Genomic DNA, 21,386 nt, shown 5'->3' with positions numbered 1-21,386 from the left:
TAATTTTTTCTTATTGCTAAACAGTTCTGAGTCACATCATATCTGTAAATGAAATTATGAAAGCAATTAGTGCATAAGATATCTCATAATTCTTTTCTAATCTTGTAGGACTTCCTTACCTGAGGGAAGAACATATATAAGGCAGTTTTGACAGATATCAAAATATTCTTCTCGACTTGTCACTATACACTAAAAAGATTCCATAATATAGAGACAAAGCACTCAACATTAGGTGGGCTGTGGTATACTAACCACAAAATAATTGTTTATTTTTCCAATATTTTTTCTTTTATTGATAAAATCTACACAAAAGCAAATTGATAATTAATTTAAAAAGCAAGGTGACACATTATCTTGTGTTTAGAAATTTGTCAGCTTGGTAGTTTCGTTCATTGACCACATAGCCTTTGTTCTTCATATATCCCTAGGTATATGAAGTTGAGAAACTTTTTAAGAGTCTTCTTATTTGGAGGTCTTCCAGGTCTTTCTCTTTACCTCTCACACAGTGAAAGCTCACAGTGTGGGCTGCCAGTAGGACAAAAAAATCCGAACTCTTCACATTGCGTACAATGTGACTTGAAGGATCATTTGCTCAGATTTTGTTGGATCTTCATTCCAGTAGTTCTGTCAGATTTTGTGGTCAACTTTGTTTCTTTGTGGTCTGTGGTAAAGAAAATCTTTTGGAACAACATAAATTTCAGTGCCCATGTTTAGAATTGGAAACAGAATCACATGACCAGTAAAAAAACACAACAAACCAAACAAGAACAAATGACATTTTTAAAGAAAAAATGAAACGAAAACAAGTGGAATAATCTGTTACACACATTTAACAGCGAAAAATGTATTGTTTCCCCAATTTCCCACCCACATCTGGTTTGATGCTTCCCCCACCCCCACCCCACTGTGGTTCTCCAGCCCAGGAACCATGCAGTTGTAAAAAAGCAAAATATACAAACAAAGCTATATGTAGCTAAGGTGAAATCTATTTTTGTAAGAACCTGACACGTTTACTATTTACATCCAGGAGAGTTTCTGTTTGTATGTTTTAAAGCAAAGAGAGTTCTGTAGTTCTCCTGGTTATGCTTGCAGGTACATCCACTGCTCTTTTTAAGCAGTTTTCTTTGTTTCCTTTCCTCTCTGTCATAAATATCTCAGGAACGATGAGCCGGCTGGGTTGCGTGATTTGGGCACTCATTCTCCTTTAAGATGAAGGCCCTCCTTCCCCGGATTGAGTTCTCCAATGAGGGGTTGCCTTTCACGTTAGTTTGTTATTCTCTCAAGGTAAATGGCTGGGGCTGCAGACCTGGCGATGGTGGCGATGAAGCTGTGGTCATGCCCAAGCTCCAGACTGGGAGATTCGTCCTGTTCTGGAGACACTGCTTCATAGCCCTTGTTGACACGGAGTGGCTGGTGAGCCTGGCAGTACCTGATCACCGGCTGGTCGTAGCTGTAATATGGTAAGGGCTTCACATGGTGTAGGATCTGGTTATGAGAAAGAAAAATACTGATTATAAAAATGCTTTGCATAAAAACATGACATGACACTCATAGGACTGTAGTTTGTTGTCTTTTCATGATGTTTTAAGTCATGAATGGCTGACCCAACTATTAATGAACATTAAACAAAATACTAGTTGTTAGTATCTAACTCGATATTGTTTTGTCCATTATATATAGCATTTTATATGCTAAGAATACACACACACACACGCCCTTTGTATATTTGTTGTTTAGTCGCTCAGTTGTATCCGACACTTTCGTGACACCATGGACTGTAGGCTGCTTGGCTCCCCTGTCCATGAGGTTTTCCAAGCAAGAATACTGGAGTGGATTGCCATATCCTTCTCCAACACTTTGTATATGAGATCACATATAAAGATTGTTCAATGTGTATCCTGTCATTTGTTCATTCATCATTTATCATCATAGCAGAAAGTTACAAACAACATAAATTACCATCAAAAGGGAATTTTAACATATATTATGTGCATGTACATTTGAATGCAGATAATACAAAGATTGGGGAATATCAATCTGTGTAATATTACAGAGGATGATATTAAGTAAAAAAAAATTGAGGTAGGATCCATCTTTGTGTGACTAAAACTATAAACATATAGATTTTTTTACTTTAAAAGTATTTTTATAAATAATTAAAATCTTTATTATGTCTATATATAAATTTTATTTAATTAAAAAAACCACAGTTTCTCACGGATTATTTCTAACAATTCTATAATATCTGGACAAAAGCAGTCTAGAGTCCTGAAAGTGGGCACATCTTTGCATTTGTAATATATAATGTTGCTGATTTTAAGCTAATAAGCCAAAATGTGTCTAATGTTAGAATAATAGACCTGAATAATGGCCTGTAGAAATCTCTTTAATAGGAAACACTGAATATGTTAAAGCTATAATAATTTTGATTCTCTGTACAGATTTTTATTAAACTACAACTTTCTAATAAAGAAAAATGTATCTCAAAACTAGAAAAAAGGGAAATGATCATTGCTTAATTCTTGCTTTCATCCTAGAGCATTTCTCATAACTCACTGGATCCAATCTGACACTCTTGGGAATCGTCCACCAATGATGTAATTGCAAACCCTTCACTGTCCTGTATGGTAGAGGTTGTGGCAGTTCAAACCATTGTCTCTTGGCTCCAGTCCCACTTCGGTAGTTGGCTTTATGATGCTGAGCAGGAGCTTTGCAAACCCCATTTTCTCTTGACCTTCTGCTTGAGACTACTGGAAGGAGCTAGAAAGACTAGAGGAGACATAGGGATTGCTCATATGGTGGACTTCCTCTCTGTTTCTTCCTGCTCCAGGTAGTTACCTCAACACTTCTTCATTCTGGCTGCAGCAGTGCCTTTCTGTAATAGCAGGTGATTCTAGTTTGTAGTCTTTCCGACATTTGCATTTCCAGCATTTAATTTCATCATGTCCCCCTCAGAGACTCTAGCACCAGGGAAGTCTGATGTTCATCTCCATAAAGCTCCTTCTCCAATCCTTAATGATTCCAATGTCTTCCTTTGGTTCCTTAATCCTACAAGTGGTAGAAGTGGCAGTTATTTCCTGATGTTGCTGTCTATGTTATACTATGACACTGTCTTTTAGCCAGGCTTCCCTGGTGGCTCAGTGGTAAATACTTTGCCAGCAATGCAGGAGACCTGGGCTCGATCCCTGGGGGTGGGGTGGGGTGGTGATGCCATCCAGCCATCTCATCCTCTGTCCTCCCCTTCTCCTCCTGCCCCCAATCCCTCCTAGCATCAGGGTCTTTTCCAATGAGTCAACTCTTTGCATGAGGTGGCCAAAGTATTGGAGTTTCAGCTTTAGCATCAGTCCTTCCAAAGAACACCCAGGACTGATCTCCTTTAGAATGGACTGGTTGGATCTCCTTGAAGTCCAAGGGACTCTCAAGAGTTTTCTCCAACACCACAGTTCAAAAGCATCAATTCTTCAGTGCTCAGCTTTCTTCACAGTCCAACTCTCACATCCAGGAAAAACCATAGCCTTGACTAGACAGAACTTTGTTGGCAAAGTAATGTCTCTACTTTTTAATATGCTGTCTAGGTTGGTCATAACTTTCCTTACAAGGAACAGGCGTCTTTTAATTACATGCCTGCATTCACCATCTGCAGTGATTTTGGAGCCCAAAAAATAAAGTATGACACTGTTTCCCCATCTATTTCCCATGAAGTGATGGGACCAGATGCCATGATCTTAGTTTTCTGAATACATACTATGTCAAAATTGGGATTTATATAGAGATGTTTTAGACATTAGACAGTTTTTGTACTGATAGTGAAAGCAAGGAACAAATTATAAGACAACATAGCTGAATTACTAAATACTAAATATTAAATTAGGTCTTCCCCAAATCGACAGTGATTTTTTTTTCCTTACTCATGTAGAACTTGCCTTTAGTGACTCTTGCCTCTACTATACTCATGTATGACTCACTAGAGGTCCACATCTGAAGTGTTTGTCAGCAAGTTCTATTTTGGGAAACCTTATTGGCTTTTAAAAGATATTGGTTAGATAGAGATAGCTGTGTTTTGTGTCATGGGTCTGCAAAACTCTGAAAAGCATACAAATCAAAGCATATTATTCAGACATTTCAACAGGAAGAATTTTATGAAGAATATCTCCCTATGAGTTACATAGTCCACTCTTAATTTTTGTTGTTGCAATTGATATGTGAAATAGTATTACTCAAAACCAAAAACATCCACCAAATTATTTCCAATGACAGCAACATTCACTGGGTATAGATCATTTTTTTGCATACTTTCAATTAGAAGAATGCCTCTGTATCTCCAAATTATCAAATCAAATTACTAAAAGGCATCAAAGTAAACATTAAGCATGGGTTGTGATTTTGTCCACCATCTTGTATTCTCATTATAGACTTTCTAGTCATTGTGGTAAGAAGACACTTGAATCTACAAATATGTATGAAAAGAGAATGTGATAATGAGACAAGATATTAAAGACCCTTCTGTTGCTGTTGCTGTTCAGTCATCAAGTCATGTCTGACTCTTTGAGACTTCGTGGATTGCAACACACCGGGCTTCCCTGTCCTTCACTGTCTCCCAGATTTTGCTCAAATTCATGTCCATTGAGTTTGTGATGCTACCTAACCATCTCATCCTCTGCCAACTTCTCTGTTTGCCTTCAGTCTTTCCCAGCACCAGGGTCTTTTCCCATGAGTCGGCTCTTTGCATCAGGTGGCCAAGGTTTTGGAGCTTCAGCTTTAGTATCATCCCTTCCAATGAGTATTTAGGGTTGATTTCCTTTAGGATTGATTGGTTTGATCTTGTTGCAGTCCAAGAGACTCCCAAGAGTCCTCTCTAGTTCTTCAGCACTCAGCTTTCTTTGTGGTCCAACTCTCACATCTGTACATGACTATTGGAAAAAACAATAGCTTTGACTATGCAGACATTTTTCAGCAAATTGATGTCTCTGCTCTCTAGGTCTGCCATAGCCTTCCTTTCATGGAACAAGGATCTTTTATTTTCATGGCTACAATCACTGTCTACAGTGATTTTGGAGCCCAAGAAAATAAAATCTGTCACTGTTTCTACTTTTCCCTATTCTATTTTTCATTAAGTAATGGGACTGGATGCCATGATCTTAGTATTTTTAATATTGAGTTTCAAGCCAGCTTTTTCTCTCTTCTTTTCCACCCTCATCAAGAGGTTCTTTAGTTCCTCTTTATTTTCTGCCATTAGAGTGGTATGATCTTCATATCTGAGGTTGTTGATTACCTCCTTACAATCTTGATTCCAGCTTGTGATTCATTAAGCCCAGCATTTCACATGATGTACTCTGCATATAAGTTAAATAAGCAGCTTGACAATATACAGCCTTGATGTACTCCTTTCCCAACTTGCAACCAGTCAATTTTTCCATGTCTGGTTCTTACTGTTACTTCTTGACCTGCATACAGGTTTCTCAGGAAACAACCAGGTTAATCCATAGATGAAAACCATTAGCTCATATGTGAACATAGTTGAATTTCCAATATAAAATAAACTCCCTAAAATTGAACTAAAAATGGAAAAAAGTAACTCCCTATTTGCCTTCTATTGAAGTTGACTACCATGTCTAGGGACTTACATTAACGTCAGATCCTTAGGTTTACATATTGCATCATCTCTGAATCCAGAAAATTTGTTTTGCTGTTACTATTGTACCTGTTTACTTTTACTTCAATGAACAAGGGCTCCTGCCATTTTCTGTATTGTTTTTGAGAAGCTTAGAACCTCTAGTAGAGTTAAAACATTGTAATCTTATCCTGCACAACAGCCCTATAGCAAGACTGCAAAAGCCAAGTGAATTGGCAATCTTTGAAAGGATATCTGGGATGTTTGCTCACTTAAGTTTAAAGTCTATTCTATAGGGCACTATGTAATCAACTGACTTTGTAGTTTGTGAAGAGCTGAGAGACTGAGGTTTTGTACCTCATAGTAGTGATGTGCACAGTACATTAACCACCTGGGTCCCTCTGTGTACCATTGTTTCCTTTCCAGCAGTCAAAACAAAGTATCCTTAAGTTCCCTTTAATTTGTATTTGATATTTTTGTAAATATGTTCTTAGAGCTTTCCCAAACGGCCCCTGTGTTTTATCAGCTCTCTGATGGATTTCACTCTGTAGCACAGCACAGCACTGCTGAAATACTGCCTCTTTCACATGCTTGAGGGCTCACTGACTGCCTTGAAAGCTGCACTTTATTTACAGATAACCAGTGCGGCACTGGAATGAAGGGGTCTCACTGGGGGAAGTATACTAAAATTCTATTGTTTGTTTTTCTCAGAAATATGAACATTTCGACTCAATTGAATTTAAACTTTTATAGAGGCATAAAAAATTCTACAGAGACATTTTGAAGTAGATTACCAAAGGGTGGAAACACCATTATCACTAATTGTAAGTCTCTTAAATTCTCCCACATTGCCTGTGAATCTACTGAAACTGAGGACAGTAATGACACCTCCTTGACCTCTATAAATATCAGGTAACTCTGAAAGTAACTGTCTGCTTCTGAAGAAAGAAGAATATACTGAAAAGGCATAGTCCTACACAAATTTTACTCAACATTGATAGTGTCTTTCCTGGAAACTGTGCCTTCTTTTTTGTTTCCATTCAGAGAGATGTAAGGATGTAATGGGTCACAGAATCGTTCTTTTAGCAGAGGCTTTTATTCCTACTCTGTGCATTCAGTAGCTTAGCATCCTTACCATCTGTGCTGGTTTTCTAAAAACATTATTTACCTTTTTCCTAGATTATGTTTTTCTTCCAACATGCTGAAAGGACTTTAAAAGGACACAGACCTCTCAATTACAGTGGCTCAAAAAGGGAACAAGAAAAGGGAATATTTTTAAATCTTAGGAGGAAGCACAAAATTATACAGGGATATGCAGTGTTCAAAAGTCATAAAATTGCTTCAGATACTAGAGTTTGACATCCATAATAATTATATTTAAAATGATAAATGAATGTGTCTAGATAGTGAATGTGAGAGCAATGTGGAGTGGATTCTTGATATATGTGATCATGAAAGGCTTTTGAAGTTCAGTTTTGTTATGAGCATGAAATTCTAATGCCATTAACCTCTTTTCTCTAAGGTATTAGCATTAGTTAAAAGTAGTTTAATAGCCTGATCATTCTAAAATTACTACACACTATCATTAGTCTTATTCATTAACTTTTCATGAACATTGTTCACTTTTCAGTATGAGTTCTTTCAATTGAAGTCATAAAAAGTTGATTTTCAATTTCCTAAATGACATTTAGTCTCTAATTTTTGGAATTAAAGGGTAGTGTCTGACTACTCGGACCATTTAAAAAGCACCATCCTACAAATCCAGATGAGGAATTAAATACAGTTGAGTTGCTTAATTAAGATGGACATTTGGTTTATTGGAAATAAAATTGATTGAAAAATGAAGGACAGGAGCTAAATGAATATATAACTTAACCTTTATTCTACTGAGTATATTAGTATAAGACAAGAATGGACAGGGAATAAGAAAATGCAAATAAGTTTGGGTGCAGGTATTTTTTCAGGAATTTTGATAAAAGCCAATAGAACTCATTTAAGTTAGGTAAAAAGGGAGACTTAATTGACTCATAGATTCAAGAAAGGATTTAACAGCAACACTGAGGGAAGTGCAAGGGTACCACTAAAATCTTGGAAACAGCTAAAACCAGGAGCACAAATGTTACGAGGGTCATCTCAGTCAACCACACATTATTATCTCTGCAAGTTATCTTCATGTCCTGACTGTTTCCTCAACCTGATTGTACATATGACTGCTATAGCTCCAAAGTTGTGCATGTTCCAGACTTAGTAGACTGCATGCATGACTACGATTCTGTTTATCTTATCCAGATATTATAGTCCATTTCTCCTTGCCTTTAACACTGGCTGGCTTTGTAACTTTCTTTAGCTAACAGAACAAAATGGCAGCAACACTGTTTGGGTTGCCAGGCTCTTAGGATCCTGGGCCAGGCTAGCTGCCACCATGTGAACAAGCCCAGGTGAGACCACTGAAGGAAGGAAAGTCTTCCTTCCGGTGGAGCAACTAAAGCTTATTAGACTAGTTAACACCCCATACAGCTCATGGAAGTTTGTTGCAGGCACATATGCCCAAGAGCAAAAACCCCAGAGGACGTATGAGCATTAGACTGAACTGAAAATTAATAGTACCTCCAAACCTGATTTTATCCTTCATGTCTCAATTGAGAGAAGTGCCAATTACCTTCTTAGATTTTGAATATCTAAAGACATGTATAATGTAAAAGAGACACAATATAAGTAATGAACCCAAAATCAATGTATCAAATTACACTTTAAATCCCATTCTACAATGAAACATTCTTATTCATTATTTTAAAAATACAGGCTGCTTCTGCATTAGAGAACACTGATTTTCTAAGCATTTAGTTTCTGTTAATTAAAAGTAAAGCTTTCAATAGTACATCTTCATTTCAGAAATCAGAGATGTTTGTGAGTTTTTCTATAACCATATCAAAGCCTCTTAGAAATTCCTGCAAGATAGAACAGAACAAAAGAAAGCTTTGCTAGCATATAATTCAATGCAACTGGAGGAACAGCTAGTTTGGGCTGGGGAAAAGTCCTTTGTAGAACTATGAAACACCCCCCAGCTTTGAGTGTCTAGGTAGGTAGAGAGGAAAGAAAACAGAGTTTTGAATAATTCTCTGGCTCGGGGTGAAACCAGGGCAGGTGCAGGAGGAGAATAACAGTCACTCCCAAGGATTCACACCGTGGGACTTGAAGTCAGTTAAGGTTGTGCCTGAACCAGAAAACTCACTTTCTGTTTTAGAAAATGGAGAGTTCTTTAAGTGACAAAAGAGAAGCAAAACTCTTCCTGCTGTTTTGTTTCTTGTTCAGCTACTGTCACCAATAACTTCTGTCTCTCTGCCACCCCCAAACTTTAACTAGTTCACTAATTAAACAAAACCTATTTCTTTAAAAAAGAATCCCACGCAATCTCTGACATCTTAACACTTTATACAAGCATGAGGACCTCCCACCCTCCCTCAGTAGTAACTATAGTAGTGAAGACTATCCAGAAATGAGAAAGATTCAAGAACTCATAAGAAGATTTGCTAAAAATTAATAAAAATACTTTAAATATAATTTAAAATGCATTCTTATTGATTTTTATCATCTAGACACCAGGCTTCCCTGGTAGCTCAGTGATGAAGAATCCACCTGCCAATGCAGGAGACCCGAATTTGATCTCTGAATCAGGAAGATCCCATGGAGAAGGAAATGGCAACCCACTCCATTATTCTTGCCTGGGAAATCCCATGGGACAGTCCATGGGGTTGCAAAAGAGTTGGACATGACTTAGTGACTAAGCAGCAACAACAACATTTAAATACTGCTTAGGTAGGCAGAAGGTATTCACATATTGATTGAGTGAAAGAAAAATAACAATCTTATCTTTCTTCTACTTTGTTTTAAAGATTAAATGTAAAAAGTGTGGGAAAAAAAGTATTTGCTATATATACTCATTCATTTGTTTTAGAAAATCTTTAAAGGAAAACAAAATAATAATGGTGCAAATTAATAACCACCCACATCCATTTTGTTTACAGGCTAAAGTGTGTACAGCAGTTCTAGCATGTAAAATATACAATGCTAGGTACACTAGATTTTGGGTTTTTATATTGTCTGTTCTCTATTTGGATCATTTCAAACTTCAGTCCAGTTCAGTTCAGTTCAGTAGCTCAGTCATATCTGACTCTTTGCGACCCCATGAACCGCAGCACGCTAGGCCTCCCTGTCCATCACCAACTCCCGGAGCTCACCCAAACTCATGTCCATTGAGTTGGTGATGCCATCCAGCCATCTCATCCTCTGTCGTCCCCTTCTCCTCCTGCCCACAATCCCTCCCAGCATCAGAGTCTTTTCCAATGAGTTAACTCTTCGCATGAGATGGCCAAAGTATTGGAGTTTCAGCTTTAGCATGAGTCCTTCCGATGAACACCCAGGACTGATTTCCTTCAGAATGGACTGGTTGGATCTCCTTGCAGTTAAGTTCTTACAAAAGTTACATAGTAGCATTTGTTTTTCTTGTTCTGGTCTTATTTAAAGGTGGTGACTGCCTGTGTGCTCAGTCATGTCCTACTGTTGGTGGCCCTATGGACTGTAGCCTGCCAGGTTCTTCAGTTCGTGGAATTTTCCAGGCAAGAATACTATATTTCCTCTTCCAGGAGATTTTCCCAACCCAGGGATCAAACCCAGGTCTCTGGCATTGCCAGCAGATTCTTTACTGTCTGAGTCACCAGGGAAGCTGGGACTGTTTACTACTTGTGCACTCTTGGTTATTTGAATTTTAACTTTTAAATCAGTGGTGGGAAAACAGAATAGAACACCACTTACATCTTTATTGCTCTCCTACCAGGATGCCTTGTCTGTGAGGTGTCCAGAGAGTTGATTAAGTTAATGAATGAGGTACCAGCCATTCTTTGAAATTTACTTTGACTCCATTAACAGGGGAAATTATTACATTAGCAGCAGTCTCAGCATTCAGTGAGATTTGGGGCTAATGAGCTGGATTAACTAAGTAGTATTAACTTCTAAAGCTTTTCCTTCTGTAGCGCTGACCCCTGAATTTGAAAAAATAAGATCTCCCCTATAGTGTATTGCAAATGAACATACTCTTTTACTGCAATCTATATAAATTTATTTCCAAAACACTTAGAGAAAAAAAGGAGATGATAAATATCAAAACCCACATTTTTGCCTCTATAAAATTATCAGTTTCAGTGATACCAATGATGTGCAGAAGACAAGTCTTTTTTTTCTTTAAAGAACTTGAGTCTGAATCCACTTCTCCAAATTTAAAAACAAAACTACACAAAAGAAAAAAAAACAAAACCTTGTCATCTCAGGTAACAGATTCAACTTATTATTTACTTTGTAATCCCTTTTCAGAAATTTGGAAAAGAAAATAAATGAAAAGCGGCAAGAACGTCAACACTAGGAAGGTGCAAGCAATAGCATTAGAGCCGTTTTCCTTTCAGTTCTCTTCGTTTCCCCACACTGTTCAGAGTAGTTTATTTATAATTTTGTAATATGTATTTTGTATAGCTTTTTGTTGTTGTTGTTAAATCAATAACTGTGTGTATCTTGCTTTATGTTGTTGTTGTTCAGTCGCTAAGTCGTGTCCAACTCTTTGCAGCCCTGTGGACTGCAGCATGATAGGCTTCCCTGTCCTCTACTATCTCCTGGAGTTTGCTCAAGTTCATGTCCATTGAGTCGGTGATGCTATCCAAGCATCTCATCCTCTGTCACCCTCTTCTCCTTTTGCCTTCAGTCTTTCCCAGCATCAGGGTCTTTTCCAATGAGCTGGCTGGCTGCATCAGGTGGCCAAAATATTGGAACTTCAGCTTTAGCATCAGTCCTTCCAATGAATATTCAAAGTTGATTTCTATTAGGATTGACAGGTTTGATCTCCTTGCAGTCCAAGGGACTTTCAAGAGTCTTCTCCAGCACCACGATTCAAAACATCAATTCTTCAGTGCTCAGCCTTTTTCATGGTCCAGCTCTTATATCTGTATATGACTATAGGTAAAACCATAGCTTTGACTACTTGGATGTTTGTGGGCAAAGTGATGTCTTTGCTATTTAATACATTGTCTAGGTTTGTCATAGCTTTTCTTCCAAGAAGCAAGCATCTTCTAATTTCATGGCTGCAGTCACCATCCGCAGTGATTTTGGAGCCCAGTTAAAGAAAAACTGTCACTGCTTCTACTGTTTGCCCTTCTACTTGCCATGAAGTGATGCGATCGGATGCCATGATCTTATATTTTTTTTAATGCTGAAATTTACACCAGCTTTTTCACTCTCTTCTTTTACCCTCACCAACTTGCTTTATACAAGAGCATAAATCTTATTTCATCCAAATGTGACTGGTTTTGCTTTTCAAGATATAGTCACTTTGTGATTCTTCCAAATAACCACTTCAAAAAGTGCAGTGAGTATTCAGTAATAGCTAGAATTTCTTTAAAAATGTAAAGAAAAAAGTGAAATGAAATTCACATATAAGGAAGGTGATTAAGTTTCTTGCAGTCATATTTTTAAAATCAGAAATGCCTATCACAGGGTAAAAGTTTAGAACCAAATGACAAATGCAGAAGGAAGAAGATCCCAAAAGGACATACACATACTTGATAGAGTGAGATGAGTAACCTGAGATGACGAACAGAGTTTAAAAAGAATTTCTTGGGGGATTGACTAATCCTCATGAAAAGAAGCATGATGATGTATGTTTAATTACAAAAATAGGAGAAGCTCATTTAGAAAACACAATTATAATTTTTATTCTGATTGAATCTATTTCAGAATAGCACAGCAGAACGATACATTCAAGTGTCATATTTTTAATAAAATGTGTTAAAATCTAGACAACATCTGGATGTCTGCCATGGAGTAGTTTTGAGGAGTAATCGCATAAAAATAAGTTTTCTGTTATAGTTAATTTATTCATATATTCATTCATTTACATGAAAATTATTTGTCACAGAGGTTGGCAAACTTTTCTGTGAATGGCCAATAGTTGTTGTTGTTAGTCACTCGGTCATGTCCGACTCTTTGCAATGCCATGGACTGCAGCACACCAGGCTTCCATGTCCTTCACCACCTCCTGGAGTTTGCTCAAACTCATGTCCGTTGAGTTGGTGATGCCATCCAACCTTCTTGTTCTCTGTCATCCCCTTCTCCTCCCTCCTTCAATCTTTCCTAGCTTCAGGGTCTTTTCTAATGAGTCTACTCCTCACATCACGTGGCCAAAGTATTGGAGCTTCAGCTTCCACATCAGTCCTTCCAATGAATATTCAGGACTGATTTCCTTTAGGATGTACTGGTTGGATCTCCTTGCAGTCCAAGGGACTCTCAAGAGTCTTCTTTAACACCACAGTTCAAAAGCATCAGTTCCTTGGCACTCAGTTTTCTTTATAGCCCAACTCTCACATCGATACATGACTACTGGAAAAACCACCACTTCGACTAGATGGACCTTTGTCGATAAAGTAATGGCTTTGCTTTATAATATGCTGTCTAGTTTTGTCAAAAGTTTTATTTCAAGGAGCAAGAGTCTTTTAATTTCATGGCTGCAGTCACCATCTGCAGTGATTCTGGAGTCCCAGAAAATAAAGTCTGTCACTGTTTCCTTGTTTCCTCATCTTTTTGCTATGAAATGATGGAACTGGATGCCATGATATTTGATTTTTGAATGTTGAATATTAAGCCAGCCTTTTCACTTCCCTCTTTCACTTTCATTAAAAGGCTGTTTAGATACTTTTCACTTTCTGCCATAAAGGTGGTGTCATCTGCATACCTGTCGTTATTTATATTTTCCCCAGATCTTGATTCCAGCTTGTGCTTCATCCAGCCCAGCATTTCAGATGCTGTACTCTGTATGTAAATTTAAGCAGGATGACAATATACAGCCTTGACAGACTTCTTTCCCAATTTGGAAACAGCACATTGTTCCATGTCCTGTTCTAACTGTTGCTTCTTGACCTGCATACAGGCTTCTCAGGAGGCAGGTAGAGTGGTCTGTTATTACCATCTCTTTAGGTATTTTCCACAGATTTTTGTGAACCACACAGTCAAAAGCTTTATTTTTTTTTAAATTTTATTTTATTTTTAAACTTTATATAATTGTATTAGTTTTGCCAAATATCAAAATGAATCCGCCACAGGTATACATGTGTTCCCCATCCTGAACCCTCCTCCCTCCTCCCTCCTCCCTCCCCATACCATCCCTCTGGGTCGTCCCAGTGCACCAGCCCCAAGCATCCAGTATCATGCATCGAACCTGGACTGGCAACTCGTTTCATACATGATATTTTACATGTTTCAATGCCATTCTCCCAAATCTTCCCACCCTCTCCCTCTCCCACAGAGTCCATAAGACTGTTCTATACATCAGTGTCTCTTTTGCTGTCTCGTACACAGGGTTATTGTTACCATCTTTCTAAATTCCATATATATGCGTTAGTATACTGTATTGGTGTTTCTCTTTCTGGCTTACTTCACTCTGTATAATCGGCTCCAGTTTCATCCACCTCGTTAGAACTGATTCAAATGTATTCTTTTTAATGGCTGAGTAATACTCCATTGTGTATATGTACCACAGCTTTCTCAGCCATTCATCTGCTGATGGACATCTAGGTTGCTTCCATGTCCTGGCTATTATAAACAGTGCTGCGATGAACATTGGGGTACACGTGTCTCTTTCCCTTCTGGTTTCCTCAGTGTGTATGCCCAGCAGTGGGATTGCTGGATCATAAGGCAGTTCTATTTCCAGTTTTTTAAGGAATCTCCACACTGTTCCCCATAGTGGCTGTACTAGTTTGCATTCCCACCAACAGTGTAAGAGGGTTCCCTTTTCTCCACACCCTCTCCAGCATTTATTACTTGTAGACTTTTGGATCACAGCCATTCTGACTGGTGTGAAATGGTACCTCATAGTGGTTTTGATTTGCATTTCTCTGATAATGAGTGATGTTGAGCATCTTTTCATGTGTTTGTTAGCCATCTGTATGTCTTCTTTGGAGAAATGTCTATTTAGTTCTTTGGCCCATTTTTTGATTGGGTCATTTATTTTTCTGGAGTTGAGCTGTAGGAGTTGCTTGTATATTCTCGAGATTAGTTGTTTGTCAGTTGCTTCATTTGCTATTATCTTCTCCCATTCTGAAGGCTGTCTTTTCACCTTGCTAATAGTTTCCTTTGATGTGCAGAAGCTTTTAAGGTTAATTAGGTTAATTTGTTTATTTTTGCTTTTATTTCCAATATTCTGGGAGGTGGGTCATAGAGGATCCTGCTGTGATGTATGTCAGAGAGTGTTTTGCCTATGTTCTCCTCTAGGAGTTTTATAGTTTCTGGTCTTACGTTGAGATCTTTAATCCATTTTGAGTTTATTTTTGTGTATGGTGTTAGAAAGTGTTCTAGTTTCATTCTTTTACAAGTGGTTGACCAGATTTCCCAGCACCACTTGTTAAAGAGATTGTCTTTAATCCATTGTATATTCTTGCCTCCTTTGTCAAAGATAAGGTGTCCATATGTGCATGGATTTATCTCTGGGCTTTCTATTTTGTTCCATTGATCTATATTTCTGTCTTTGTGCCAGTACCATACTGTCCTGATAACTGTGGCTTTGTAGTAGAGCCTGAAGTCAGGTAGGTTGATTCCTCCAGTTCCATTCTTCTTTCTCAAGAGCTTTAGAATAGTGAATGAAGCAGATGTTTTTCTGGAATTCTCCAGCTTTTTCTATGATCTGAAGGATGTTGGCAATTTGATCTCTGGTTCCCTTGTCTTTTCTAAATCCAACTTATACATCTGGAAATTTTTGGTTCATATACTGTTGAAGCCTAGGTTGGGGAATTTTGAGCATTACTTTGTGTGAAATGAGTGTAATTGTGTGGTAGTTTGAACATTCTTTGGCAATGCCCTTCTTTGGGACTGGAATGAAAACTGATGTTTTCCAGTCCTGTGGCCAATGATAATTTTTCCAAAGTTGTTGGCATATTGAGTGCAGTGCTTTAACAGCATCATCTTTTAGGATTTGAAATATCTTAGCTGGAAATCCCAGAGAAGGCAATGGCACCCCACTCCAGTACTCTTGCCTGGAAAATCCCATGGATGGAGCAGCCTGGTAGGCTGCAGTCCATGGGGTCATGAAGAGTTGGACACAACTGAGCGACTGCACTTTCACTCTTCACTTTCATGCATTGGAGAAGGAAATGGCAACCCACTCCAGGGTTCTTGCCTGGAGAATCCCAGGGATGGGGGAGCCTGGTGGGCTGCCGTCTATGGGTCACACAGAGTCGGACACGACTGAAGCTACTTAGCAGCAGTAGCAGCAGCTGGAATTCCATCGCCTCTACTACCTTTGTTCATAGTGATGTTTTCTAAGGCCCACTTGACTTGGCACTCCAGGATGTCTGGCTCTAGATGAGTGATCACACCATTGCGATTATGGCCAATAATAAGTGACTAGTAAATAGTAAGTAAGGCTTGTAACCCACATAGTCTAGTCTGCCATTATAACATGAAAGCGCATAGGTTTTGACAAAATGTAAGTGACTGTGGCTCTGTTTCAGTAAATATGATTTTGAATATTGAGATGGAATTTGATATAATTTTCAGGTGTCACAAAGCATTTCTATATTTTTGTTTTTTTTCAACCATTAAAAAAGTAAAGCTATTCAGGTATTAGCCAGTGTACTATAAGCTAGGCGTTGTAGTAGGTGCTTGGTATCTGAAGAAGAATAAAATAAGAGTATTTTACTCAAGGAACTTATTCAGAACTGATAGAATGAGGCAAACCCAATTCCACTTCCCTGTGTCTTATACTACATAACCCAAATCCAGAAAGCAGAGGGAGAAAAGTGCCCCCAGCCAGTACACACTGCAGGTTTCCTTGTGAAGATCCAAGTCTTTCTTTCACTTGAGAGCAAAGCTCTCAGAAGATCTGAGACAAAGAGCTAGCTAGATTCACACTACCTTAGAAGTCAGACTTGAACCTCCAGGTGGGAGTTCTGAAGTTACCATTCAGGTCATTTATATCAAACATCTCTGGTAGAATAAATGCCCAATGACTTTTTAGTGAAGACCTTAAGCAGCACTTTTAATCCAGTGAAACTGTCCCTAGGTGTATGATGGTTTATATTGCAAAGCCCAAAAGATTTTTGGTGATTTAGTAAAAGGTTAGTTTCACAGATCATCTAATTATAAATAGGTTTTTTTTTGCTTTGTGGAAAAGTTAAAAAGCATTCTTCTAATTTCTCCATTCCATCAAGCCTTTTCCCATTTCTGGGTCTTTGTACTCACCATACCCTTTGCCGGGGATATATACTTCTTTCAATTCTTTGGAGTGAAATTACCTTAATCTCTTGAGATACAGTTTAAATGTCATGTTTCTACAAGGGCTGCCTCCAATCATCATGCCTAAAATGTCATCTCATTCCTATTCACACATAGAAGCCATTGTTGTTGTTTTCAGTCACTAAGTGTGTCCAACTCTGTGACCCCATGGATGCAGCATGACAGGCTGCCCCATCTCTCACTATCTCCCAGAGTTTGCCCAAGTTTATGCCCATTGAATAGGTGATGCTATCCAACCATCTCATCCTCTGCCACCCTTCTCCTTTTGCCTTCAGTCTTTTCCAGCATCAGGATATTTTCCAGTGAGTCAGCAATTCATAGCAATCAGGTGGGCAAAGTATTGGAACTTCAGCTTCATCATCAGTCCTTCCAATGGATTGATTTCCTTTTGGATTGATGGATTTGATCTCCTTGCTATCCAAGGGACTCTCAAGAATCTTCTCTAGCACTACAATTTGAAAACATCCATTCTTCAGTATTTAGCCTTCTTTATGGTACAATTCTCATATCTGTATATAACTACTGAGAGACCATGTGTGCTGTGCTGTGCTTAGTCACTCAGTTGTGTTTGATTCTTTGAGACCCCTTGGACTGTAGCCCACCAGGCTCCTCTGTCCATGGGGATTCTCCAGGCAAGAATACTGGATTGGGTTGCCATGCCCTCCTCCAGGGGATCTTCCCAACCCAGGGATCAAACCCAGGTCTTCCACATTGAGGCAGATTTTTTACTGTCTGAGCCACCAGGGAAGCCCAAGAAAAATGGAGTGTGTAGCCTATCCCTTCTCCAGGTCTTCTTCCCTACCCAGGAATCAAACCACAGTCTCCTGCATTTCAGGCAGATTCTTTACCAGTTGAGCTACCAGGGAAGCCCAGAAAGACCATAGCTTTGACTACTTAGACCTTTGCTGGCAAAATGATGTCTTTGCTTTTTAATATGCTCTCCAGGTTTGTCATAGCTTTCCTTACATGGAGCAAGCATCTTCTAATTTCATGGCTGCACTCACCATCTGCACCACGATTTAGAGCCCAAGAAAATCTGTCACTATATCTACCTTTTCCCTTTCTATTTGCCATGAAGTGATGGGATCAAATGCCATTTTATTAGTTTTTTTAATATTGAGTTTTAAGCCAGCTTTTTCACTCTCGTCTTTCACCTTCATCAAGAGGCTCTTTAGTTCCTCTTTGCCTTCTGCCATCAGAGTGGTATTATCTGCATATCTGAGTTTGTTGATATTTCTCCCAGAAATCTTGAGTCTAGCTTGTAACTCATCCAGCCCAGCATTTCACATGATGTAATCTGCATATTAGTTAAATAAGCAGAGTGACAATATACAGCCTTTCTGTACTCCATTCCCAATTTTGATTCAGTCAGTTGTTCCATGTAAGGTTCCAACTGTTGCTTCTTTACCCTCATACAGGCTTCTCAGGAGACAGGTAAGATGGTCTGGTATTCCCAGTTCTTTAAGAATTTTATATAGTTTGTTGTGATCCACACAGTCCAAGGCTTTGTGTAGTCAGGGAAACAGAAGTACATGTTTTCCTGGAATTTCATTGCTTTCTCTATGATCCAATGAATGTTGGCAACTTGATCTCTGCTTCCTCTGCCTTTTCTAAATCCAGCTTATACATCTGGAAGTTCTTGATTCAAGTGCTGCTGAACCCTAGCTTGAAGGATTTTGAGTATAACCTTATTAGCATGGGAAGTGAGCACAATTGTCTGGTAGTTTGAATATCCTTTAGCACTACCCTTCTTTGGAATTGGGATGAAAACTGAACTTTTCCAGTCCTGTGGCCCTGCTGAGCTTTCCAAATTTGCTGACATAATGACTGCAGCATTTTAACAGCATCATATTTTAGGATTTGAAATAGCTCAGCTGGAATTCCATCACCTCCTCTAGCTTTGTTCGTAGTGATGCTACCTAAAGCCCAATTGACTTCACACTGTAGGATGTCTGGCTCTAGGTGAGTGATCATACCAGTTATCTGGGTCATTAAGACCTTTTTTATACAGTTCTATGTATTCTTGCCACCTCTTTTTAATCTCTTCTGTTCTGTTAAGTCCTTATCATTTCTGTCCTTTATCATGCCTATCCTTGCAAGAAATGGTCCTTTGATACCTTCAATTTTCTTGAAGAGATCTCTTATTTTTCCCATTCTATAGTTTCCCTCTATTTATTTGCCTTGCTCATTTAAGAAGGCCTTATCTCTCCTTGCTATTCTTTGGAGCTCTGCAGAGAGTTCTCAGCCATGCCTTGTTTCAGTGTCCTGTTTTTCTTTTTTCTTCACAGCATTTATCAAAATGTTAAATAGCCACAGTTCCTTTGTTTTTGTACTGTTTTCCCCCAGTGTAAGCCTCATGCTGTCTGAGAGCTTTTCTGATTGGTTTGTGGCTGTCTAGAGTATTTCAGTCAATACAAGCTAAAAGAATATGAAGTTATGAGAAGTATTTGTTAGAAAGTTGGGTTTTATTTGGAAGAGGTTTGCCTCAGAAAGTGTGGTGGTGGTGGAACTTCTCCCTTTCCTTTTTTTTGTTTCTACTGTCTTTCACCCATGTGTGGCTTTGAATTTAAAGGGGATTTAGGATAGCACACAAACATTTCTGTCTCCAAAAATTTGCATGCCTGACCCACTCCAGTAACTCTTGCCTAGAAAATCTCATGGATGGAGGAGGCTGATAGGCTGCAGTCCATGGGGTTGAAGAGTTGGACACGACTGAGCGACTTAACTTTCACTTTTCACTTTCATGCATTGGAGAAGGAAATGGCAACCCACTCCAGTGTTCTTGCCTGGAGAATCCCAGGGACGGGGGAGCCTGGTGGGCTGCCGTCTATGGGGTCGCACAGAGTCGGACACAACTGAAGCGACTTAGCAGCAGCAGCAGCAGAAGGTATGTGAATGACTATAGGTATCCATGACCTTAAGACATCTATAGTTCAATATGGAAAACAAATGCGAGCAGATTTACAATGTAACATCACTTGTGATAAAATCCAATACTGGATGTGTATGAAAATGACAAGGAAGGAAAGAAGATGGAATAAGACACTCATCAGTTGCTTTCTGATTCAAAGAACAAATGTTAATAAAATCATCAAGAGAAAGTCTGGTGCCCATGTAGTGTCAGTATACAGTCAGCACATCTGTTAATGCTGCCATGGCACATGGCTTCCTAAGCGCCATCGAGAGCCTACTGCCCAGGTGGTATATATAAAAAAGTTACTCTTTAAAAAATTTACTGAATTTACCCACAACTTGTTCTTGTACAGAATGGATTCTACACCCTCAGTCTCTTTAGCTATTGCCCATACCTCTCAGGCCAATGTTGCAAATGAAGTATTGCAAATGAAACATCTCCAAGTTATGCTAAGCAGTAGAGACTTATCACGGAGAAGGCAATGGCACCCCACTCCAGTACTCTTGCCTGGAAAATCCCATGGACAGAAGAGCCTGGAAGAGTCAGACATGACTGAGCGACTTCACTTTCACTTTTCACTTTCATGCATTGGAGAAGGAAATGGCAACCCACTCCAGTGTTCTTGCCTGGAGAATTCCAGGGACAGGGGAGCCTGGTGGGCTGCCATCTCAGGGGTCGCACAGAGTTGGACACGACTGAAGTGACTTAGCAGCAGCAGCAGCAGCAGAGACTTATCATGCCTCTGGGATATGGAGGAGGCAGGGCATTGCTATAGCTGGTTTCTCAGCTGTTGCTGAGAAACAAAACAATCAACCCATGCCACCCTTAATGGAAACCAAAAAGTAGAGTGCTTTGTTCTCCTTTTGTTTGTCATTTGGGATTTCATCAACCACAAAACTGCACTTAAACAGTGGTTCTCAGGTTTGGCTGAAACAAATACTTCTGTCTCATCCCTATCCCAGATCAACTAACTCAGAATTTCTAGGGTATGGTCTATTAAAAAGCTAACAGCAAGAAACTCAGGTGTTACAAATGTGCAACTACATTTGAGAACACTGCTGCTACTGCTGCTAAGTGGCTTCAGTCGTGTCCGACTCTGTGCGACCCCACAGACGGCAGCCCATCAGGCTCCCCCGTCCCTGGGATTCTCCAGGCAAGAACACTGGAGTGGTTTTCCATTTCCTTCTCTAATGCATGAACGTGAAAAGTGAAAGGGAAGTTGCTCAGTCGTGTCTGACTCTTAGCGACCCCATGGACTGTAGCCTACCAGGCTCCTCCATCCATGGGATTTTCCAGGCAAGAGTACTGGAGTGGGGTGCCATTGCCTTCTCCAGTATGATTTCATTTCCCATGCCTGCCTGGAGACCACCTGGCTCAAAACAAAGCAATTATTTCCCAATCAGAATTTACCAAACATGTATACATATGTGTGTGTGTGTGCATGTTTACTTTCCAAGTTTTTCTTAAGTTCAATACATTACTGCTAATTATTCTGTCTCACAAATTTAGGCTTCTTCATTTGGCCCTATTCATATT

At 39.1% G+C, this 21,386-nt stretch overlaps 1 protein-coding gene across 1 annotated transcript in view; it reads right to left on the bottom strand.

Moving 5' to 3' along the window:
• Positions 1-265: 265 nt before the first annotated feature.
• Positions 266-21,386, bottom strand: part of LRRTM4 (leucine rich repeat transmembrane neuronal 4) — a 1,003,994-nt gene continuing 982,873 nt past the window's right edge. The window contains exon 3 of the mRNA XM_025261214.2: positions 266-1,485. Within this exon, the coding sequence (XP_025116999.2) occupies positions 1,264-1,485 (222 nt within the window). The 3' untranslated portion in view covers positions 266-1,263. The remainder of the gene's footprint in view (positions 1,486-21,386) is intronic.

The sequence above is a fragment of the Bubalus bubalis genome, chromosome 12 (assembly GCF_019923935.1).
Source record: "Bubalus bubalis isolate 160015118507 breed Murrah chromosome 12, NDDB_SH_1, whole genome shotgun sequence".
Classification (NCBI taxonomy): domain Eukaryota; kingdom Metazoa; phylum Chordata; class Mammalia; order Artiodactyla; family Bovidae; genus Bubalus; species Bubalus bubalis.
This window is presented reverse-complemented; position numbering and strand designations above follow the sequence as displayed.